The 15,732-nt window shown below is 42.7% G+C and overlaps 1 protein-coding gene across 2 annotated transcripts in view; it reads left to right on the top strand.

The window, feature by feature from the left end:
• ldlrad3 (low density lipoprotein receptor class A domain containing 3) overlaps positions 1-15,732 on the top strand; it is a 92,821-nt gene that overhangs the window by 34,675 nt on the left and 42,414 nt on the right. For both annotated transcript variants that reach the window (XM_075470931.1, XM_075470930.1), the window contains 2 exons: positions 1,595-1,741; positions 14,688-14,813. In XM_075470931.1, coding sequence (XP_075327046.1) covers positions 1,595-1,741; positions 14,688-14,813 — 273 coding nt within the window. The remainder of the gene's footprint in view (positions 1-1,594; positions 1,742-14,687; positions 14,814-15,732) is intronic.

Here is a 15,732-nt window from a genome sequence, read left to right as displayed (position 1 = left end):
CCATTATGCTGCAGCTGCACTGCGTCAATTGGATATACCCCGACCTCGCTCAGTGCATGTTTTGTGTGTGTGCGTATGTGTATGTGCATCTGTGTATAAGGTGTAAATATGTGCTTCATTTGTATAGGAGCTCCTTGGTGTTCTGGTGTGTGTCTTTATCTCATCTATAATTAAACTGCCATGCTTTAAACTGGTGATTTTACTCACAATACTGTTAACGCTGAATGACCCACGCAGCTTAAGCATTCATGAGATTGTCTTCTGTTTTGTGTGCCAAACAAAGCATGTGAACAGAGCGGAGCGCAGCGCAATTCCCGCTCCCCGCTCAAAGTTGCGCCAGGACGCTCCGCTCAAAACTCGCTCCGCGCTCACCTTAATTTTCCTGCTGCTCAGGCGAAATCGCTCCATGCTCGCTCAAATTTTCAGGAGAAGGAATTTTCTGACATTTTTACTTGACATGTAATTATGACAGGGCCCTGGGACACACGGCGTTTGATTTAATGATGTGACCGGTGTATTGTCTTATTTAACTGTCTGTTAAATTATCGCCACTCTGACGTACAAAAAATAATGTTTAGAAAATGTTGGGCGCCAGGTAGAAAACTACCACGTCAGGACGAAGCCCACCAGATTACTCAGCTTAAATATGCATCACACGACACAGCAAAGAGAGAGCCCAGGCTGGGCTAGGCAGGAGGAGGGAGAGGCGTGCGTGTGTGTGTGTGTGCGTGTGTGTGTGTGTGTGTGTGTGTGTGTGTGTGTGTGTGTGTGTGTGGCCGCGAGAGCATCAGCAGAAACAGAAGTTAGAACTAGCACCTGAGCAGTCAGCTTAATTCAGACAATCAGAAAGGGGAATATGTCTTCACGGTACCTGACCTGTTCCGGGCGTTCCCGTGTCCCAAAACTCCAGACGAAATACACAATCCACGCTCGATAGCGTTTGTAGGCCCTACAGTTCGGGCGTTTCCCTGTTTATTATCCGCACTCTCTCTGCAACTAATGCTAGCTCCGCCACACATAGAACACACCGTTGCGCCCTCGACTTGAATTGCTCACTTCCTCATTTACTACGGGTGACAAGGCCCGCGTGGCTGCTTGTCCCCAGCTGTGAACGTAACATCTCGCTCCATTCATGTTGCCCCGCGTTTCCTATTTAATTATTAATTTAGCTATTACACTAGACTACATTAAATCAAAAATGTTATTTTACAAATTTTATAATCCGACATTTTTAATTGACGTTGTTGAGCGCATCGGAGCGAACTGGAGCGGAGCGAAATCCTCGCTCCGGCTTTTGAATTGAAAACCGCTCTCCGCTCTCACCATATTTCACCGCTCCGCTCCACGCTCCACGCTCCGCTCCGTTCACATGCTCTGGTGCCAAACAATGTTGTTTTTTAAATGAAATAACTCCCTTTGATATTTTGTTTTATCCTAAAGGAAAGGAGATAATAACAGCCAGCAATTTTGACTAGTTGACTAGTTTGACTAGAACATTTCTGGACTGAGATATCTCTATAACTGTTTTCTAAATGGGTTTAGGATATTGTAACCGTCAGTCATCTTTGTTTCTATTCCTGTGTTTGCCAATCAGAGGGCCAGCTGCTTCCTGGGAATAACTTTACCACAGAGTGCAACATTCCTGGAAACTTCATGTGCGGAGATGGGAAGTGTGTACCAGGCGGTTGGCAGTGTGACGGGTTACCCGACTGCTTCGACAAGAGCGACGAGAAAGGCTGTCGTAAGTTCTACTTCATATTCCACGATCAAATCTTGTTTTAGGCCCACCAGCTCTCCCTTAAAGCAGTGTAGCCAGATGGCCTGTTCAGAGTCACGTCATGTTCTCTCAACTCTTGCGCTCTTTTTCCTATGCAGTGTTTCAGTTTCAGTTTTTCCTTCCCTGTCTGCAGAGCCATAAGGGTCAGTTCAACCTAATTTTTCCCAAACTTAAATGAACTTCTTTCCTCAGTCCTCAAATCGCTACCACCCTTCTTTTTTCTCGTCCTTTCCCTTGGCCCCAGTTTAGCATCAGGGCAAAACTTAGAACCATCAAAGCAAAGACCGATTACTTCTGTGTGCAGGAATAGCGGCACACATATAATTCCTCCGTAAGGCTACATAAATGGTTCATTTTTGATCCTCACATTTAGTTGGCTTTGTTCTCCCTGGTCTGGTGCTCCTCCTTTTCTCTCTGCCATCTCACACAAAGATGATAAAGATTGACTTTGAGTTTCTGCCACACTGATTCAAACCCCTATTACCCAATGTATTAATCAGTTTAAATGTCTCACACTCCCGTTTTCCCTCCTCTAATCGCCTTCCCAGTTATTCTCATCTGATGATTTGGGGCTTTTTGCTTGTAAGTTGCCCTGGGAAGGTTTGTTTTTCATTAGGAAAGCACAAACTTCCCTTGGTTTATCACTTCCCTTGCTGTTGTCACTTGCTGGCAGTTCAGGGAACAAACAGACAGCACTTTAGATTAAATTATTCAAATGTTAAATGGACTGCTTTTTATACAGTGCTTTTCATTTTTGTTGACCACTCAAAGAGCTTCTACGCATTCACCCGTTCAGCACTGTTTAGTCTATACAGTGTTCCAGGCTATATTTTTCTCTATCATGCATTCTGAGTGCATCAGAGGCAATGTGAGGTTCAGCCTTTCTCATGGATACTTCGACATGTAGGCTGTGGGAAACTGGAGATCAAACTATGGACCTTGCTATTGGCAGACAACCGCTATTGCACCTGAGTTATCGGCACCCCCAGACTGGTGTTATCAAATTAAAACTTGGAGCCTGTCCCAGCCGTCATTGGGCGAGAGGCGGGGTACACCCTGCACAGGCCGCCAGTCCATCACAAGGCCACACGGAGACAAACCAGACGACCGACCACACACACGCTCACACTCACTCCTAAGGACGATTTTTTTTTAGAGACACCGATTAACCTAACATGCATGCTTTTGGACGCCCCGGACGTCTGGCCGAGGTGGAGGAATTGCAACTGTTTTCAAGAGTCTCTTTAAATGCAAACAGTTATCGCTACCATCGACCACTAGCTTTGAACTAAGTCTGTTTGAGCTGGGTCATCCTCACACTGTGTTGTGTGCGGTGGTTTATCGACCTCCCAAGTATAACAGAGACTTTCTATCGGACTTTTCTATGTTCTTAGCGGATATTATGCCTAAGTATGACCGAGTCCTTATTGTGGGAGATTTTAACATTCATGTGTGTTGCCCTGAGAACCCATTGGCACGAGAATTTTTAAATATTATCGACTCGTTTAACCTTGTACAGTCTGTGATTGGGCCTACGCATGAACGTGGCCACACACTTGATCTTGTGTTATCTTACGGTCTGCCTGTTGATAATCTGGAGATCTGCGATGCTTTTTTCTCTGACCATATGCCTGTACTGTTTGAAGCTACTATTTGCTGTCAAGCAGCCAAACCTCGCGCTGCCGCTCGTAGATGTCGGGTTATTAACCCTTCCACTGCTGCTCGCTTTAACACTGCTTTCAGTCAAAACTGTGTATTGCCTGCATCTTTGCATAATGATACTGAGGCTCTGAACTCATGGTTTCTCGACACCTGTCAAACTGCCATAGACATCGCGGCTCCTCTTAAGACTAGACGGCATAAAACTAAGTCGGAGGCGGAGCCCTGGTTGAATGAAACAACCCGTGCTGCCAGACAGAATTGCCGAAGAAGTGAGAGAAAATGGAAAAAAGACAAATTACAAGTGTCATTTCAAATGTTGAGGGATTGCTGGCGTCAGTTCCAATCCGTTGTGAAAGAGGCTAAAAGAAAATATTTTTCTGACATTATCCTGTTAAACTCTCACAAGCCACGTGTTTTGTTCAAAGTTCTCAACTCAGCTTTAAATGCACCACAGACCGATGGAATTGAGGCCTCCCCAGCTGTGTGTGAAGACTTTCTTCACTTTTTTATAGACAAAGTCACATCTGCCAGAGCACTTTCTTCACCACCTGCCATTGACCCTTCAGTGTCTGTCCCCTTCTCTGCTGCTTTTGACGCATTTCAGCCGGTGACCCTGCCCTTTGTGCAGGATATTGTTGGTCTTTTGAAGCCCTCAGGCTCGCCAGTGGATTGTGTCCCTCCCCGACTCCTCAAGGAGGTTTTTCAGACTGTTGGACCATCATTTACTGCAGTTATTAATAGCAGTCTGACCTCTGGAGTGGTTCCGGGTAATTTTAAACATGCCGTTGTACAACCGTTGTTAAAAAAAACCTGGGCTGGATTCCACTGTTTTGGCAAACTTCAGGCCTATATCCAAATTGCCATTTCTGTCTAAAATCCTAGAAAAGGTTGTGTATTTCCAGCTCATGGACTTTTTAAATGGACAAAATATCATTGAGATTTTCCAATCTGGTTTTAAACCATTGCACAGCACAGAATCAGCGCTTTTAAGAGTTTTTAATGACATATTTTTAGCTACTGACTCTGGTCACTGCGTTGTCCTTGTTCTGCTTGATCTGACTGCTGCTTTTGATACAGTGGACCATGAAATCCTGATTGCCCGTTTGGAGCAGTGGGTGGGCATCAGTGGCACTGCTCTGGAATGGTTCAGGTCCTACCTGTCACTTCGAACCTTTTGTGTTGGCGTTGGTGACTCTGTGTCGTCCACTGCCCCCCTCTCATATGGGGTACCACAAGGCTCTGTGCTTGGCCCTCTTTTATTCTCTCTCTATCTTCTCCCCCTTGGCTCTATTCTCAGGAAACATGGCATTTCTTTTCACTGCTATGCGGATGACACGCTGATTTACGTCCCTCTTAAAAAGCCAGATGCCTACAGTAGTAAGCCATTGCTAGAATGCCTACATGACATTAAAGCCTGGATGTCTCTTAACTTTTTAAATTTTAATGAAAGAAAGACCGAAGTCATGGTCTTTGGTGGCACTTCTGTGACCCCCCTGGTTGATCTGGGGTTGTTAGCACAGTACCAGAAGCCGATCATGACCAATTTGGGGGTAAAAGTGGACCCTGACCTTAAATTTGACAGCCAGATTAAATCTGTGGTCAAATCCAGTTTTTTCCAGTTGAGGCAGCTGGCCAAAATTAAACCAGTCCTTCAAAAACAGCACTTTGAAATAGTAATCCACGCCTTTGTGACCACCCGGCTGGATTACTGCAACGCACTTTATAGGGGGGTTAGCGGGTCCTCCATTGCTCGTCTTCAACTGGTCCAAAATGCTGCTGCTCGTCTTTTAACCAGCACACGAAAGTATGAGCACATTTCACCCATTTTAGCCTCACTCCACTGGTTGCCTGTCCATTTTAGAATTCATTTTAAAACTCTTTTATTTGCTTTTAAAGCCTTGCATGGCCTTGCCCCACATTACCTTTCTGAGCTGCTCCACCCATACACTCCCAGCCGCTCTCTCAGGTCAGCTGACCAGCTGCTCCTGACCGAGCCCAGAGCCAGGCTAAAATCTAGAGGGCAACGAGCTTTTGCCGTTACAGCTCCAAAACTTTGGAACAATTTGCCCCTTCACGTCAGACAGGCCCCGTCACTGTCTCTTTTTAAGTCCCATCTTAAAACTCACCTCTTTTCTCTGGCTTTTAACCCCAGGTAGTGTGTTGATGGCTTTTAACCCCAGGTAATGTGTTGATGGTATGTAGATGTGTTATGTGTGCATTATATCTTTATGTATTTTATTTTATTTTATTTTGGATTTGATTTAGTTTTTTAATGTGTTTTTATCTGGCTGTACAGCACTTTGGAAACCTTGTGTTTGTTTAAAATGTGCTATATAAATAAAGTGGATTGGATTGGATTGGATGGTGGGAGGAAGCCGGAGTACCCGGAGAGAACGCACACATATACGGGGAGAACATGCAAACTCCACACAGAAAGGCCCCAGCTCGATCGAACCTGGAACCCTCTTGCTGTGAGGCAACTGTGCTAACCACCACACCACTGTGCAGCCCCTTAACATGTTTCCCCTATTTGAAAATCGACAGCAGCATATTGGAATTGCGCTTCTTAAGGCTTAAGGCAGCAGCCCCAAATTTTACAAAAGGAAAAGCATGTGTCAAAGCTTGTGTGTGCACTCGTGACCCTGTTCAGGCCCGGATCTCAGTTTAGTTTTTTAACTTTATTTTACCTTCACCACTGAGATCCCAGTTGTTGTTAACAAATTCCATGGATGGAGTCTGTGCCCCCAGATTCTCATCACTCAGTGAACCTTAAACTGCTAACAACCACCAGAATATTGATTGCATTCGAGGTATTTAATCATACAGTTTGTTTGTTGTTTGTTCTTAATATAGCCACAAATGAGCCAGTATTTTTGTGGGATGCTGACACTGCATGTAGCATATACTCCCAGAGATAAAAGTTATCTTGGGACATCGCATCAGCAGTCAGAGGACTATTCATGCTTGTTGCAGACATCTACATCACCTCCGGTGTAAGTGGGCCTTATTATCCTCAAATAGAGGGTAGTTGTCAGGCGGTGGTTGCACAAAAAAATCCCCAGACAAACTTCTGACTCCACTGGGAGCTCTGTAGAGACCAGCGGGCAGACTGACAGACAGACAGCTGGAAGGATGGGAAACGAGGAAGAAGAGGGTGTAGAAAAAAAGACTGGTGGCTTCAGCTGAATTTCTGTCAGGATTCATATCATCTAAAGAAAACACAATTCCTGGAAACTTTCAGGCTGCCGCACTCGATTCTCTGCATGTATATGAATTATAATTAGTCACCCCCTGCTAAGAAAACACACTCACTCATGATTATGGATGTATTTAACAGTGGAGGATAGAAGGTTTGCTATCATGAATGACAGTTTGTTGGCTCATCCAACTCCGCTTCCGTCTGTGAGCTACATGAGTGGTGTGTTCCAATACAAACTCCACTGAAAAAAATCCCTTTAACTTGTAATGAAATATTGCTATCAGAATGGCATTTACTGGTATTATATAACCACAAAACACACAGGGTGTCTTGTGTTGTGTTTCTGCTGTCCTTTGCAATCCCAGTTGTTGCTGAGGAGGCTGTGTAGTGTTGATCACTGCAGGATATAAGATTTCCTTTCATTGGTAATATGAGCAGAGTCCTCCTGCCAGGAAGTTTCCAATAATGTGTGCTTTAATTGTTGGTCAGCATGAATGTTTGGAATCGTTTTGCCTTTTACAAAACTATCTTAACTTAGTCATTTTAAGTGCCTTGAAATCCCACTACTTCATTAAAAATGTAGATTTTAGCAACTCTGTACTTCTCTCAGTGTGCCTATATGGCATGGTCTTTTTGTTCTTTGAATGCATTACACATACACACAGTTGTAATATGAACGTGTCAACGTATAAAATTCTCTGGAACATTTTTTGCCCCTGATCAGTGGCTATTTTTATCACATGCATTTGCACCAGAAGACAGCTGTAGTAGATCCGCTTTAAGCCCATTAGCCTCAGATTGTGCCTATGTGGATGTCTCTGATCCAAGAAATACTTATTTGGTGCCTGCAGTAAAGGCTGTAACGTGGTGATAGCTCACTGATGTCTCTTTGATAAAAATCTTGTTTTTGAAAGGCGAGGAGTTGATATGGAAACACAAATAGCCAAGAAGCATTTTTTGACTCTTGCAAAGAACATGGTGGCATCATTTTCATAAAGAATCTGTAAGCACTTTGAAAAAAAAGAAAGAAAAAACGTTTTGCTCAAACATGAACAAGCACATTCACTTTCCGGGTTGCATCAGTCCCATCAACAATACAGTTTTTCGCACGTCAGATCCACCCACACGTGAACTTCAGATGACACTTTCTGATGGATTTTCAATTCTTTTGCATCCAGAATAAACTGTTCTCTGCCTTTCTGTGGGCCTGCCTTTATTTTGTTTCAGTCCAATTCAAAAGTGAGGAGGTTTTGCAGAGAATCATGAAAAGCTAGTGTGAATTTGCTCTCCTCAATCCATTATTTATTGTTGATGTGTCCCAGCCTGCACCACCTGGCAGGCCATGCCGCCAGGGATTGTCTCTCGAATGGTCGAGAATGTTTGTTCACCGAGAAAAGGCAGGTTTTCTGGCTTCCTCCTTTCTTGTTTGTTTGTTATGCTGGTTCCCTCCAGCACAAGGGTCAACTTGAGTCATGTAAATACTTTTTGCAGACTTTCACAGTCCATGCTGAAGGAGGAGAAGCAATATTACCTAAACTCAGTCTGATTGCTTTAAAAGATACAATTCCTGGTATAACTCTGGCTGTGTGAGGCCAAGACCCACAACAAATAGCTTTTATCCAGTCCATTTTTTATGGAGTTCAACCTCTACTTTTCACAACAGGAATTTAACTACATTCAGATGGGAACTTGTCTGTAGTCTTTGCAATAAATCCAATCCAGAATATCTGTTCCTCGCAGATAGCGCTTGACTTGACCCGACTCTACTCGACTCAGCTCTTGTAAGTAAACAACAACATTTTCCCATGCTGGTCTTCTCCCTCGTACGTGGGCGGGCATCAGCTGGGTATCTCTGCGACGCCGTTTGAAAATGCAGTGCCTCAGAATGCAGAAGACCTGTGTAGAGTAGTCATTGTACTATGGCAGTTTGCTACAGGCACTGAGTGCTTTTTTTTTCTGGAGTGAGCATAACGGAGCGCTGCAGAGCTCGCCCTCTGTCAGCACGGAGAAAAAGAGCCATGTGTAAATCCATACTCTGTTTACAAACCGCGCTCTTGGAGTTGTAATTCATGCGCATGGTTGTGTCATCTTACATTATATCTGATGATTTACAGTCTGTGCCTGCAGATTTATACACTGTGTGCATAGATATGCAGCCGCCCTCTTTCTTGCCTGGTGTGTGTGAATTTGGTATGTGCATGACTAAAGCGCTGCAGCGGGCGCATTATTATTGATCCCACACAGGTGAGAATTTTTTTTTTGTCAGTAAAATTTTTACCTCACTATTTTGTACCGGCTGAACCCAATTGAAACTCTACCAAAAGAAATTTAAAAAGTTAAAAGAAAATCTTATAAAACAGTAAGTTTAGCTGTATCATGTGATGAAAAGGGGCCTGTTTATGTGCTGGCATGTCCAAGAGGACCATAGGTAGATATTCAAAGACAGGGTGCTGAATAACTCCTCACAGAAAAAGGTCAAAAATACTGTCCTGCTCTCTGGTGTCCATAACTCCGGCCTGGGAGAGCGTTAGACGAAATAGTTGCTGACAGAAGAGAGAAGGAAGAGGGCTGACTGAGCTCAGTGTGCCTCAGAGCTAGGATTAGCCTCTCTGCCCTTGTCTGAGGAAGGCACGAGCAGGCAAGAGAGCAAAGACATTAAAGGCCCGAAAGGAGGAGTGGACATGATGCATAAAGCAAGAGGAGTGGAATCAAAGACGGACACATGCGTAGCAATGTGTATCGGAGAAATAGAAAAGACAAAGCAGCACTATTTAAAGCAGTTATTGTTCCAAACTAGCTGTTCTGGAGGCTGAGGCCTTTCTGTTTGTGAAAATTTGTGTGTTCAGAATTCTGCATCCACAAACTTTGGTAAACCTTCAGCTTTAACTGTAAAGTAGAAGGACCATCTGCAAAAATTGGTTTGTTTCCAGGGAAAATGTGCATTAGGAAACAATAAAGCCATTGTCTGGCATGATATTTAGCGTACTGTATCGTATGGACAATCTTGTTTCATGAAGAGCAAATTCTCAAACTGAAATACCATTTATCTGTTGTTCAGTTGAGCATACAGTATGTATTTATGCTACACCATGCTATATATGATCTGTACAAATGTCTGACTTATTTGAACATTAGAATTCATTGGGAAACCTGATACTTGATCTCCTTAAGTTACTTCAAACAGTGGGGAATGCATAGAAAGAAGGTCAATTGGAAGTATTTCACAAAGACTGCTATTTTGTCAGTTAGTTTGAAAGGGTCATGTACTAATTTATAACTAGGAGGGATATTACAACTTGATCCATATATCTCTCTACAACAACAAGGAGCTAAATAAATTCCTCTGTCCTTTGAATTACAGATTATAACTCTAAAAGCACAAAAAAAAAGCCTCCAGGACCATCAGTTGGGCTACTTGTTTACTGACCTCCAAAACACCTGTGTGATATTGACTTGAAAAGAGCGTTTGAATGCGTCGCAGCTGCAATGTTCCTTTCAGCAGCGGGCTGGAAAATGCTTAGGAGCCTCCTGAGACAGTTTGTTGTTGTTGAATGTAGATATCAAGGCTTATACAAAGCCAGGTCTTCACTGAACTCACCATGTGAAGGAAGGGGCTGCTAAGATGAAGAGTGTGTGTTTATGTGATAAGAAAAGTGACTGCTGCATTGACTCTTACCTCAAAGAGACATAGATTGCAGGCTAGTGCTTTGTTTTTTTTCCCCTCTCATTTTAGATCTGATCTCTTTTGCTGTTTCATTGTGTGTCTGTATTCTATGAAGGCTGGATGGAATTTTTTGGCAATTCAGATGAACGTTGGTTGGATAGTTATTTGGTTTTCAAATCTTTTTGGACGATCAGTTGCCAGGACTGCATAACAACAGCAGGGCCTGGCTTTGTTGTTTGTAGCATGTCTCTCCTTGCTCTGTGCTTGTGGTTAGTTACTCTGATGGAGACTGTACACTTTGTAAGCCAAAATAACGGTACTATGGTGCATGGCTGGAACCTTGCTGAAGCCAGCTACTGATCGGGGCAGTGATAAACTGAAGGTGGTTGGCATTCAGAACCATGAAGGCGACAACTTAATTAGCCCAGTAAGTCATACATCCAACCTGGCAACCCAACTGAATCTGCTACCGGCTCAACTGGTCACTGGTACACTGTAGCCAGCAATGCATGGGATGGGACTAAAAAAAATCAGCAGATTTCTGGCATCCTTGTGGTCAAACCAGCTGGTTAATTTTTCATATTTTCATGGTAAATATGATGAAAGACTGTAATCTTAAGTTTTGTCCCTTTTGCTGTGGCATACAACACAGCTATTGTATAGAACTTATGAACATATGATCATTTTGTGCTTTGGGTACATCACCATGTCACAGCCCAACTACGTAGCTCTACAGCAGGTCATTTTAGAGACAATAGGTCCACATGCTTGAAAGCAGCACTTACTGTCTAATTAGCAAGTGGGTCTCGTATCTCACATGCCCCTTGAGCGGGAGACAAACTAAACCATTTATCTGTTGCTGATGGGCATCTTGTATTCGAGATATGTGGCTAATATCAGTGGAGAGACCTGCTTACCTAAAGAAAAGAGGCTACAAAGCACCAAAGCTTGTACTTTTTAACTTTGTATGGTTTGCAGGAATGTGTGTGGAATTATATCTTTATTATTTTTCAGGATAGGTTCATTTTCCAGAACCCTCAGATTATAAAAGTTTCTATCCATCGACGGTAAAGGGAGATTAGGAGTTATAATTTGTAATAATTTGACTGGAGGATATTTTGATGAGAACAAAACCCAAATTGAGTATAAGGTAAATAAAGAAAATTTGAAAGCAGAGAAAGGTTAATTGGATTGTGTTTGGTGGATACTATGAAGTTAATGGTATGACTGATCAATAAGCTGGTGTAATTGATACCATGGAGCGAGGATGAAATATTCATTAGTGTTACACACAGTGTTTCACTCTGACTCTGTCTCCCATCTTTTAGTTCTCTAGACTGAGTGCTATCCTTGTTTCATCGATTCTCACAATGTACTCAAAGGGATTACTGTGAGATATTCAAAGGAATTAAAAAACTTTTGTCCAGTCGTTTCCATGAAAGAACTTTGTTGGACAGTACCAGCCCAAATGAGTTCATTTTAGCACTAGCATCATTTTCTATCATGAATATTTCAGCAATGTCATTATCTTACACTGCTTTTTCACCATATGCCCTTTTCTTGCTCCCTTTTTGATAAGGAATTAATTCATCTCTTTTTTTCACATGCACTTCCTGTGTGGTAAACGAGCCAAACTCTTATTTAGTATGAAGTTTAACGGCTTCGCTAAACCCCGGTGGCCTGTAAATGTTAACCGCCAGAGATGGAGGAAGCGCTGTAATGTAATTCCTCTTATAGAAGGCTACTGTATTGCACTACAAGTGTGCGGGGCTCAGACAGTGAAATGTTCGACGTGATTGTTTTGATCCCCAGGCCCACTAGAGTGAAACTGTCCATGCCCCTCTTGCTTACACCGCAACTCCATTACCTATTGATTTCTTCCCTTCAGAAATGCTCAGCAAGGTCAGAGAAACCTTTGAAGTCCTCGGCTGTCTCTACTCCTTTTCTCCTGCCTGCTCTCCATGGTTTCTTTCTCGTTAGTCTCCGCTTCAAGGCCTTCTTCTTACCCTGCCAATCATGCACACCCATTGTGACTGAGCCTATCTTCGCTGAATAAGTCACTCTTTTCTTTGAGGAGCCAAGGTGAGAAAGAAAGGGGTTGAAAATATAGAGTTGCTTACTGGGGAAGAGCAAACCATACCATCCTCCTTTCTAAGCTGTCATTACGGCTGAAGCTGTGGGGGAAATAATTCTAAGAATGCTATGGTGAGCTTAACTTGGCATTTGCATTTTAAAAGTGGTTAAAAAAAATGCTTGGAAGGGCTGTGCTGTAGGAGACAGTAAAGCAGTGTTTGTTTATCTGGGCCTCTTGTTTATGTGCCCTCCAGCCATGTGTTTCAACGTTAACCCGCCATGTTTTTTTTCTGCTAGTGATAGTCTTACCTCAAGGAATCAGCTCAATTGCTAACCTCATTCGTTTTCATTTGTGCTGCTCAGCTGAACTCTGGAACTTAGTTTGGAAGCCGTCCAAACACCCTGCCTGCTTTTCGTAAACAACTTTTACAAAGGCTGAGTGGAGAAAGAGAAAATCTGGTACAGGAGTAAAGCAGAGAGACACAGTGATGACTGAAGTCATGAGGATAGGACAAAATGGATGACTGTTGGTCAAAGAGGAAGGCGGAGGAGCTCAAATACATCAGCAGTACCGAGATCAACTGCTGTATTTGTATGGACAGCTGATTCAAGAAACCTTTATAGGATTATCAACGTAAAATTAATAAGTTTGCCTGTTTACCATCTCTTCCACCCTAAGTTCGCTCCGTCTTATTAATTTTCCCGTCTTGCTGCCCTAAAAATTGCTCATCTCGGGCGATGAAGGGCCATCCCCAAAATGCAGCTAAGCGCATTAACTCTGTCCTTCCGAGCAGCTCTGTCTCTCCCACACAGTTTTCCCCTCATGAATATGCCCTTCATGTGACTTTTGAGCTAATTTGAAGCACAAACATTGAGTGATACAGGAAAGGGAGAAAAATTCTCCTAATATTAAATACTTATAACAATAAAATATTAAATAAACAGAGACTAGAAGATGAGGCTTCCTCTCTTTGTGGCTGGATGAATTTTACTATTCAAGCTATCTAGGCTTCCTTCCGCTTTCATTGAATTACGTTTCATCTCAGAGATGGCCACTCTAAACCAATGTGGTTGCTATGCCGTGCCTTCCCCACTTGCTACACATAATTGCCGCAGCTTGAAAGAGCTCATAAATCAGCCTGCCACGATATATTGTCGAGGGAAAAATGTGCACCCCTGGCATTTGAGATGGCCCAATGCCAAACTATGAGCAGGACAATTCCACCCTTTTGTATTCAGCACAGAGAGGAGGGGGAGAAATATTTTGTGGCTCGCTTTGAGATCTTTTTTTTTTTAGGGTGCCCAGTCACTTTTCCCCTCCCTCATGTGTGCGATATTCCTTTCTTTTGTTATCTCATAGTGTTCAGGTTAGATGACATTCTCTTCCCATTGTCATGTTTAACTGTTTTATCATATCAGTGTCTTAGCTGTCATTTATAGCTTTAATTCCCCTGTCTCCACTTAGTGCTCGTGAAAAGTCAGATTTATAAGGTTATACTTTTGTGTTACAGTGCATTACTGAAAGGGAATAATTCATAAGCAGTTTAGCACAGACCAGAGAGATGAAACTTTGTAAAAGCAACAGCGGTGTCTCTAATGAACTGTCTTTTTTAGGTATTTACCTGTTACATTCAGGCTATAACATTTCGGCATCACAGCAAAGGCCCCTCATTTTTGATATATTTGCTTGCAGCTACCTATTATCTTGTTTTTCTCCTGCTGGCAGGGAAGTTCAAGTGGAGCTAAAAGCTATTGGGTTAGCACAAAGCTGTGTACGGCAGGCATTGATGTTCTCCAGGCTCGTCACTCAGTCTCAGGCCTGTCCTTGGAGATAAGACCCATGGCCAGCTTGGACTGATCGATGACGGAATCCATACAAGCACTCTCCCACACAATTTGCTCTCTTTGTCTTTGTCATTAACTTGTTTTCCCCTATTGGTACTTCACACTCAGAATCTTACCCTTTCCTTGTCACACTTATTACAAATTGAAGATAAGTCTTCTAAAACAAAATGAGCTGAATACTGATTAACAGTAGGACAGCTGCATTGTTACAGAGCCATTATAACGGCTGTGTTGTTCATATACTCCATTATCTATGCCGTCGGTAACATTTTAACCAGAAAGAAGACCCAGTTTGTGCTATTAGTGGGTTCTCTCCCTGCCTTCGTGCACCACAGCCAAGGCTACTAGGATAATAAAAAAAAAAAGATTTTATGTAGTGCTTTTATGTAAAAAATGCTGTTCCCTTTCCCAACCACCCACAGACTAATCCATTGTTCTTCTTTCCAACCCCCCATGTCCCCCTCCAGCTAAGGTCAAGTCAAAGTGTGCCCCTACATTCTTCGCCTGCGCTAACGGAATCCACTGCATCGTCGGAAGATTTCGCTGTAACGGCTTCAGCGACTGTCCTGACGGGAGTGACGAGGAGAACTGCAGTGAGTCTCACACAGCACCCACATTCAAAAGCACTTTTTATGAGGGGCCATGCTCACAAGAAGTAGTGATGTACCGACCCCCTGTCATAACAGTTTGGAAGGAGGAGCGCTGCAAATGTTAGTTTCCTGGTGGTGCAGCAATTTTACACATTAGTGCCTTATTACTCATTTTGCATCAGAGAAACTCTAGTGCAGTCCTGTTTCAAATAGGTTGGGGAGCAGTGTAGGATGCAAATAAAACACAATGCAGTGTTTGGTCATTTAATCTCTATATGCAGTGGAGCACAGAACAAAAAAAAGCATGTGAGATGTTTAAAGAGGAAAATATAGTTGTTGCTGACATTAAACTCAGAAAGAGTTGAAATTTTACAGAGTTAAGAAGAGTTTGGGCAGTAAAATATTCATCACTTCTTCCTTTTACATCTTTCTGCAAGTGTTTGGAAACTGACGAGACCAACTGCTGTTTTGAAAGCACAATGTTTCCCCATTCATGAATACAAAAGGATTTCGGCTGCTCAACATTTTAATGGTTTTGGTGAACGACAGATCATGACTGACAGGCCACTTCCGCATCTAAACTCTTTTATTATAAACAAGAGCTGTTTAAATATAGGCTCTCCCTGGGAAAAGACATGATGTTGATGGAAGCATAATAATACCCTTATGTAGTGTTTAGCAAAAACATTGGCTCAATTGTGCAAGTTACTTGAATAAGCCAGTGAACTCTGCTCAATAACAGTGATATTTAGAGGTGTTGGAAGGATTTTAACACTAGAGCCTGAGGATTATGGCCATTATATTGTAGGTGCCGAGACCCCATATTTCTTTACAATTTTACTGAATTGAATTGTTAAATTAGACTGTTTACACACACAGTCTGTCAGAGTGCTGAACCTCTCCCCATCTTGAGCTCTCTGCT

Source organism: Odontesthes bonariensis, chromosome 7, assembly GCF_027942865.1.
Source record: "Odontesthes bonariensis isolate fOdoBon6 chromosome 7, fOdoBon6.hap1, whole genome shotgun sequence".
NCBI lineage: Eukaryota > Metazoa > Chordata > Actinopteri > Atheriniformes > Atherinopsidae > Odontesthes > Odontesthes bonariensis.
Note: the sequence above shows the minus strand (reverse complement) of the source record. Positions and strands in the feature narration are given on the sequence as shown.